Here is a 9,440-nt window from a genome sequence, read left to right as displayed (position 1 = left end):
AATGAGTCCGGTTGAAGAAAATTTTGGTGAGTGCGCATGAGCCCTCCCAGAGTAAAACATTTCTTGAGTAAGTCTGAGTGAGCTCCAATTTTTTTGCAGACCTATATCACAATGATCGAAATCTGGATGCAGACGAAATATAGAGTTGTGTTCCACGGTTATGTTTGAACACATAACCACCTGGGGTGCCTCAAGAAAAACAAATGCTCGAGCCCCGACACTTCTGTGTAGCTGATGAACATAGTTAAGAAAAGAAAAAATATGGGAAGAAAACAGTCATGCGCGGGCCGGGCCGCTAGCGAGAGGTCCGCGGGCCGCGTGTTTGAAACCCCTAGTCGAAGGTAACTAGAACAAGAATGTAGTGGAGTGCATTTAGTAGACTTTCTGAGACCATGATTGGCAGCTTACCAGTATCTCTAAAGAGAAAAGTATATAACAGCTGCTGGTGAAAACTAGCTCCCCCTAATGGAGAACCCTCCGCATGCCTGTGGCAGGGCAAACAAATACAGCTGTAGGCAAATAAAAGGTGTAAACAACACAAATGTTTATTGACCAGCAACAAGAAAGAAAGAGAAGTATAACAAACAAGTTAAGTAAAGGACACCACAATAGCGGTGCTTGTGAGTAGCGTGACGTAGCACCGGTGTAGCAGCAACAGTTATTGGCAGCAGATTAAGGCCTATATGCACCGTCTCCCAGGATGAAGTTGCCCAGTGAAGAGTTCATGTAGTAGATGATTGGGTCTTTAGAGTTTTGCACTCTGTAAAGAAGCAAAATATTTCAATCAGTCAAGGATGCACAAAAACATCTGGTAACGCTGTGCACTGACGCTTTAAAGATAATAAGGAGTTTTTTTTTGAAGTGTTACACCCCCAGAAGCTAGAGGATCTGAACTACTATGTGAAAAAATTAAATGCAAACGTTATACAAAAGAATGCAGGCAAAGTGCAGGGCTTTAGGCACATAAATACATACGGGTGAAACATTTGTAAGGCTACCTGATGAACAACTAAAAAAAACTGCTTAAGAAACCACAAAACTACTGAAATCAACGCATAGATCACACCATTATAGGTCGAATATTTCAGTTAATGAAACCCTCATGATGAGAGTGCTGAAAACAAGTGATGAGAAAGAACTTTGGAAAGAAATGACGTCGAATATGCTTTGTGCTGTGGCAATATCTCTTGAAGCATAGAGATTCCATGAAAACTGAGAAGGCCAGCTGGCAAAGAAATAAACACACATTACACACAAAATTGGCAATTACCGTGTTGCATTTGAAAAGCTTTCCTAATCGGTGCAATCTTGTGGTAATGTTCTCAAAACAAGTATACTAGGAAGTAGGAACATCTTTCAAGCCTTGTCACTGGTATCTTGTTGTAGGTATAGTGCCTGTGCAAGCTGAAGTGTTTTCTTGATGTTTAAGAGTAAGTAACACATACCAAACAACTTAAAATAAGAATATTTGTGAAAGCACACACAAAGCAATGCTGTTTATGCTTTTATGAAGTGACAGCACAGCAAAAGCACCACAACATGAAAAGAAGTGCATTCGTGTTATGCCCAATAAACCTGACCTGCAGTTGTATTATCACAGCCATAAAAACACACCATTACGATAAAGTAAATTAACAAATTCAGTATAATGAAGTCATAGTATTCCTTGAAGTTCACATAGGAATGAATGCATATATAAGTATTCAAATGAAGAAAACATCTTTAAAATTATAATAAGCAATGAAAGATGTGGCCTTTTAAGCTTTGTTCCCCTTTCAACTTCCTTATCTCGGCTTTTTACTGCATTTTAAATAAATTTCTGAACATGTGTTTTTTGCGAAACACAGGGTGCTCATGCACAATGACAATACCTCAGCTTTGAGTGCATTTAGTATTTTTTGATGGTTTCCCTGAAAAGTTGTGATTAAAGCGAGACGTGTGCTAAATTTGATGAGAAATTGAGCTTATTTCTATGCTCTTTCTGTTCCTTCAATAAATATGGTGCAGCTAAGGTGCGAGACATTATTAAAGAAATAAGAAATAATGCGTTATTGGTGATGCAGGTGCAGAGCAACAAAAAGAATTTTCACTTACAGCCAGGTTGCTGGAGGAGCGCTTTAATGTAAGAAAACATGATTGGCATCTTACTGTCATGTGTGAAAAACATAGCAAAACAAATGTTAAAGCAGGAAGCACCGAACAAGAAGCAGTGAAGTCAGGAAATAAGCATGTTGTCAAGCCTTGCATCTGCCATGCTTGTGCTACGAATGAGACACATTCATGTGTCCATCAAGTGAAAAGCTAGAAGCAAAATGCAGTGCGAAGACTTGTGAACATTGTACAGTGATGAAGGGGCTGTTATTATGCAGTAGTTACGAACATTTGCTGCCAGGAAATGTTAACGAATATGTAAAAATATGTTAACTATATTCATCTATGCTTGGTCTCTCACCAATAAGCACTCAGCCAGCTAGCGTAGTGTTACAAACATTTTGTTAGGTTAGTAAGAGCGTTAAGAGTATCTTCTGTGATACATTCCTTGCTGCGAAAACTTGGGCTTATGATAAGCATCATGTGTGCCTTTTATTGGCCTGAGAAGTTCCTAGTGGTTCAACTGCACAGCTAAAACATAGTGTATTGTTGCCTGCACTAAAAGCACCCATAAGGAGTATGAAAAAGTGTATCCACCCATAAAAAATTCACAATGCAGTTCACTAAACGTAATTGTTGTTGCTCATTTGAATGAGATGAAACAGTCTGCATAAAAAGACTACATAAAAGTTTAGCTATCAGGGTGGCGCAATCAGAACACCATAATGAAAGTTCACAAATTTTGTATTTGGTTGTTTGACTCTGTACACAAACCTGTATCTAAGAAGCCTGGCTGGAAAATAACTTTAAAGCTAGCCCTCTGCACTCAGAGTGATGTAAACGACACTTGAAACACTTTTACAGCAGTGGCAAACGAAAGCAGATCAAGCACATACGGTGCAAGTTAAAAAGCATATCTCTATTGTGTATTCACAATTAGTTACAGTGGTAGAGAGCTGGCATCTGTGCGACAGGCTGAGATCAAAACAACGAACCCATGTGAAGTGTTCCGTACTTTCATGTGAGTGTCCGCACCGCATGCAAGCTAACTGTGCAGAAAATATAGATCACTCACGGCTCCAGCTATCTTTTGCTAAAACTTAAAATGAAATTAAGCAACTGGCCCATTAAGGTAACAACGTCGAAATATATATGCGCAACAGTAGAATATGTGCCAATAAATAATTGAAAAACGTAGCTCCGAAACTGATCCAGTTTTCCCAGAAGTTACTTCATTCAGAATGGCAAGAACTTGTCATCCTACATCTGAATGACAATCTTATCAGAAACTACTTTTAGTGTGTTAGCTGATGTCGCTGCTTCAAGTAGGTTTCTGGAAAAAAATTTCTACAATGCTCTCATTTGAAAGAGTTAGACAACATCTACAATAATGATATATTTTTCAAGCAAGACATTGGTTTTACAAGGGTGTGAAAGGTAAATACCTTAGAAAGGTATGCGGTCTAAAAAAAAGATTAAGGGTTGCTGCCATGAGTGTATTGTAAAACCAGCACGAGCAACAAAGATAAAGGAAGGACTAAACAAATGTTGCACTACACTCTCCTCATTGTTCGCAGTGTTGTTGCAAATATGAAATGCATACCACCACCCTTACCAAAATGTTCCACATGCCATTTCAATTAGTCCGTATGAGTTCTGCATAACTTAACAAAGTATGTGTGGATTCCATATAAATTAGACTCCATTTCCGTAACACTCATACGGACAACATACGGAATTATTGGAATGTATACGGAACGTTTCAAAATGGATGCCTAATACTTGGTTCTTCTAGAGTATATTGTGCAGAGAACAAGGACCATGTTATAAAGTTCTAATACTCTTCAATAAAGCCAGTGCATTTTGCATAGCCTCGTAGTCCAGTGTGCATGGACGTTAGCTGGAGCCGTGAACAGCCAGTTGCACTGCTTTTAGAGTGCAACAAACTTTGGTGAGGTGCGCTGAAAACAGCGGGTGGCTAAGCAGTGCTGGAACATGTTCATGGGGAGGCTCACCAACTGCAAGCTGCTCATTTGATAACCATGCTTTCTAGGTTTTTCCTAGAGTGATCCCGAAAAATGGCCTCGTGAACCATGGTTTTAACTGGTACAGAAAAGAGTGGACAACACATGCATGAACATGGACATCCATCCACACGCACACTTCGAACTAGACAGGCACCGAGTTGCGGTACCTATGCGACTGGCCCGATAAAACTAGTAAATTTTTGGAGATTTATGAATAAGAATGTATGTTTTAAACTATGGTATACTAAAGAAAGAGATATGTAGATTTTGAAAGTCTCAAATTGCAAATAATTGTCTTTCAATGATGTCCTCAAAGTTAATGGTCAATATTTGAAAATCTGAATATTTCTCCAAGAGTTTGGGAGCACTTCATGTCATTGGTGGTGTGTCAGACATGAAACTGAAGCAATTATGCACCAACTCTTATCCCATTAACAGTGAACATAATCTTTTAAAGTATGCAAGGTTACTCAGGAAGCCAGGCAATAGCGAAGACATGATCCACTGCAATAAAACTCCATCGAAAAACTACGCTCGACGTTCGGTTAAATATAAAAGCGGTTTCATATTGCATAGTTAACAATTGTAGCGCCATGTTCTGCGACCATTCTAACTACAAGTTATTTCTGTTTTTACTCTTGTTGCTGCAGATGGCTTTATTTTATGCTTGGTCATTGAAGGTAAACACAGATTGGCCCGAACACTAATGCATGACTACATATACCCAAAACATACCTTTTTTTTAAGGAAAAGCTCCCTTTGTACATGAAGAAGCATGCTTTACTGAAAGTACTGTCATATCAGTTTCCAGTGTTCTGAACACCAGTATGTCCAAAGTGTTTGCAAGTAGAGCATTCTGACCATGAATATCAGATAATTAAGAAAAATTTTCCGACGATTACGATACCGCCTAATGCGAATTCTGAGCACAGCTTCGTGTTGGGGCAATGCCAAATGTGTGAAGTTTTGGCTATCCACAATTGTAGCAATGTAACATTCGTTAAACATTGCCACGGAAACTGCCAGCGCTCAAGTGCTATGCACACCACTCTGCATTGCAGGCGTCACGAAATAAGCGAAACACCAACAACCCCTTCGTGACAAGCGAAGTGAGCCGCAGTGCACGTGCCAGCCCTGCATGCGCACGACTTCAGACCGAGGGTTAGAGCACGTGACGAAGGAAGAAAGAGAGGTTAGAGGCCAGTGGCTCGCGATACCGACAGGCTCCACGTTCGCTCTCTTCCGTCCTTTTTCGCTGTCGGTTATGCCGACGCCAGCCAACAAGAGCAACGCCACTCAACGCAGGAATGGACACCTAAGAGCTGTGCTCCAAAAAATGTCCAAATTCAATTGCTTCTGGCACTATTATGCGATTTAATCTCAACAACTGCTATTTGCACACCTACTAAGCAACAAATGTGTTCTCAGTACAGGTGATATATGCCTACATCATCATAAGAATATATATTTGCCTCGTCATGCTCAGTGTAAAAGTTTGGTGCAAATGATCACAAATGACAGTGGCCAGCATACTGAACTCTAATAGTGCAATTGTGTCAAAAAAAAAACAGAACATGATGAACTAAGTACTATTGAGATTTTTATGTACCCATGCATTTCGCGGACATGCGAAATCAAAGATGCCGTTCCTGAAAAAACTGCATACACAGATATTTCCAAGCATGCCTCAACCCTTCCATATCGTGCACGTCAGGCTTGCCCCTTAATTTACGAATTTCTGGCATATATGTTACATACCAAAAACTGGATATTGGTCAAATTATTGGCTTTGCTTCATTCGAGTCTGAAGTTGTCGCTACTTTGGGAAAAATTTAGTTGGAAAGACGTTCTTCACTGGTGAAGACTGAAAGACAAGTTATGTTAAATCAATGTGAAACAAACACAGGGAGTCGAGGAGGGAGGGAAGTTCAACAGTTAGGTGGTAGCTTAGATCCTAAAAGGCAGTTTATTATGAAGTGGTATTCGAGTACGTGCACTAAATAACAGTGAACCGCTAATCCAGAAATCCACAAGCGATGGAAGTGGTCATCTCAAATGCATGGTCGGCATAGCTTACATCTTCAAAACCAGTAGGCTAAACCACTGTAATACAGTTCGTGTCTTTAACGGAAGAAGTAGAACACATCACTTCCAGAAGAAAGAAAGCGGTGTGTAATGCAATTACTAAAAGTACTGTCAAGCAGCAAAAATTAGTTTGTAAATTGTGAAGTATTAATTGACAGCATAACTGGAGTTCAAGGTAAATGCCTACTGATGGGCACAACAGCCCTGAATGCATTTTGCAACATACACACATGTATGCGTGCAATAGCCGACATCTGCATTTGCACATATAATCTTTATTTGGAAAGGCCTTTGAGAGCACATATGCTTGCTTGGGCACACACAATTACTATAGTAGACCGAGTTAACTCAATTTAACCTCTATTATGCTTTACATCCTGCGTATGATGACTTGACACTAAGACAAGCACTAAACTAGCCTAAATTATGGTCTTCAAGTGCAGCTAATGAGAACGAGAAAGCATGGGAGGCTTGCTCGAAAAGCACATGCGTTAAGTGGCCAGCATGTGTGGCCATCTGGAGGATAAGAACTCGACTGCTGTACTTTGAGACTTGTAGAAATAGTCTCAAATATAGCGTTTTACATGAGCGAACAGATGCAATGTGGACTAAGCTTGAGCAGCTATACTGCTTTTACGTAAGGTAAGTGGCAACATTTCTTGTAAAGGCAATACACAAAGACTCAGTGGTCAAGACTCGGTCTCGTGTAGTACCTGCGAGAAACAGCCAAATAAACGTGCGCTACAGGAAAGCTAGCTTCACTTACGTCACTCAGGGCCTTTTACCCTGTAAAAATGTAACAGACCAAATGTGGGTGTGTTTAGTGATAATAATCAACTTTATGTGAACCATAAGCACGGTAAGGGACAATTCTTAAACACAGGTGGTGCAGGTGGACTCACCTGCACGAGCTTTTCAAGCTTCTTGGCGATCTGGCCACCACATTCGGGGTGCGCCTTGGTGAAGTTTGTGACGGCCCGCTGGCGGATGAAGTCCTGAGCGTCCTTCAGGTGGTTGGCGACGTTGGAGGTAAGGCGGTCTCTCTCCTCGGCACTCAGAATCTGCGACAGAGAGGTTAAAAAGCAGAAAATGTATTCCAGTAGCACAGGATAGGTCAAGGGGGGGACACTGACCTCGAATTTTTTTTTTAATTCTTGATCGATTTTGATGAAACTTACCGAGTTTGTTTATATTTGTATGCCGATTACAACTAGACAATTATTTTTCTAATGCATCCTGCAAATTATTAGATTATCAAACTGTTTATGTGCTTTTCTGGGGGAAAGATTTTCTCATGAACTGAGAAAGCTACAAAGTAAATGAGCACATCAGAACAATCTGGAACAGGTCTGTATGTGCAAGAGAACTAAAATGAATGTTGTAAACACACTTGAACAAAAGTTATGAAAACTTAAACTTTTAATGAGCGATTTCATGTCAAGCTGCAATTTCAATCTGAATGTTCAATGTGCCACAGCATTTTTTGAAATGGGCTTAACAAGTCCATTATTGTATTGCATATGGTACTCATTCCAGTTTATTTTGATGTGCTGATTTACATTGCAACTCTCTGACTAGAAAAATAGTTGAATATTTGAAATCAGTACACAAATAAACAATTCGCAGCAACTTTCTTCAAAATTAATCAAGAATTTTTAAAGAAGCTGTAAAGTGGAGTGTGGCTGAACCATGTACCTGCTTCAGATGAGATCAGGGTGTGCACAGATAGTTTCTCTGTAATTTGCATTTATTAACTGACTATGTTTGCACAAGTGTCATATCTTTCACAACAATGATGAACAAGGTTTTACCAGTAGTCTTGCTGTACTTTGAATCATCTTGAACTAGTGTAAACAATTAGTGCTGTTCTTATTTCTCTTAATTGAAGCCTTGTTTGTCACACCCTACTTTTCAGACGATGGATCCCATAACTAATCATTACAAGCTTCATCTTGCTCTTAGTTCAGAATATTAGCTCTGGCTTCACTGCCAAACAATGCAGCAATTACCACGCAGCTCATAACACAGTGGGCACATGTATACAAAGTTCTTATGAAATGAAGAACAAGTTCACTTTTGCACATGAGCAATAAAAATACTGTTACTGCTCAGTTTCTAGTGTAATTTAAAAAGAGTGACAGCACTTGAAGACTGCTGCACAGATCACCATTGAACTGCCAATTAGTGACTAGTCCTAGTACGGCAAAAGTGTGCAAGATATTGTACAATTTGACACAACAGAGCACTCATGGTGCAATGCCTGTAGAGCTTGAATATGCCAGAATTTTAGTTCATTATAAGTGCTTGCATGATCATTAAGTGGCAGTTACTTTCAAAGTATTACAAGTTCTGAATATAGAATTGATTAGGTATCAAGCTGCAAAGAGAAACTGAGCACACTTTGGATCGTTCAATGAAAAATTGGGGGATCGCTTAAGCTTCGCCTTTAAGAGTTGAATGCGATAGCGATATCCTGCCCCTAGTGCGCACTTCGAACACTACGAGTGTTTAACAGAATGCGCGCAATAAGGTGTGTGCCTTATGTAATGGGTAGCATGCTTTAAACCAAGAGCAGTTATGCGCGAGAAACTTTTTCAAAGTTGCGATGCACCCACTACGTGGTCTTAAAGGAATACGCGCAGTAATGTGCCTTCTGTAATGGGTGGCTGTCTTTAAACCACCAAGTCGTTATGATATTGACATGGTGTGACGCCCGATGGCAATGTACGCTTGTACCACACAATATTACTGCGATATTACATCTCGTACTGTGACACCTGTATACAGGACGCGTATTTTTGGGAAGTATGAAAGTTACTTTCAGTGCCGCTCCAAGCAGAGGCGTGGCTGTGCGGTAGAACACCTGCTTGCCATGCAGACGGCCTGGGTTCGATTCTCACTCGAACCCAGCATTTTTATTATTTATTTTATTTGCAGCTTTCTCGATTTTTCGGTCACGGACAAGATGATTTTTCGCTCACAACCAACGGTGCCGACGCCGACGGCGGAATTTCTGCGATACAAGCTCTCTAACGCTATCGCGTTAATATTCCACTGTTTATTGGAAGAAATAAGCAACAGAGAAGTTCATGGATTGATTGAGGCATGAGGAGATTCTCATTTGCCAAACGAGAATCACTGCTGACGCGAGCAACGTACAGTATAACCTCATTACAACAGACCTTCATAGTGAAGAGGATTTTGGTCTGTTGTAAAGGGAGTATGTAAAATCCAAGT

At 40.1% G+C, this 9,440-nt stretch overlaps 1 protein-coding gene across 4 annotated transcripts in view; it reads right to left on the bottom strand.

Annotated features, from left to right (window-relative positions):
* Positions 1–522: 522 nt before the first annotated feature.
* The window catches only part of LOC119401762 (catalase), a 54,071-nt gene continuing 45,153 nt past the window's right edge, over positions 523–9,440 (bottom strand). The window contains exons 10-13 of one of the 4 annotated variants that reach the window (XR_005185508.2): positions 7,106–7,264; positions 5,877–5,982; positions 2,095–2,147; positions 523–760 (exon numbers count right to left, since the gene is read on the bottom strand). Coding sequence is in view for 2 of the 4 variants with exons in the window: in XM_037668728.2 (XP_037524656.1) it covers positions 746–760; positions 2,095–2,115; positions 7,106–7,264 (195 nt within the window). In the remaining 2 variants the exon portion in view is untranslated. The remainder of the gene's footprint in view (positions 761–2,094; positions 2,148–5,876; positions 5,983–7,105; positions 7,265–9,440) is intronic. The other 3 variants (XR_005185507.2, XM_037668728.2, XM_037668729.2) reach the window with 3 other exon arrangements.

The sequence above is a fragment of the Rhipicephalus sanguineus genome, chromosome 8 (assembly GCF_013339695.2).
Source record: "Rhipicephalus sanguineus isolate Rsan-2018 chromosome 8, BIME_Rsan_1.4, whole genome shotgun sequence".
NCBI classification, from domain to species: domain Eukaryota; kingdom Metazoa; phylum Arthropoda; class Arachnida; order Ixodida; family Ixodidae; genus Rhipicephalus; species Rhipicephalus sanguineus.
The sequence above is the reverse complement of the archived record's forward strand: the minus strand, read 5'-3'. Positions and strand labels throughout refer to the sequence as shown.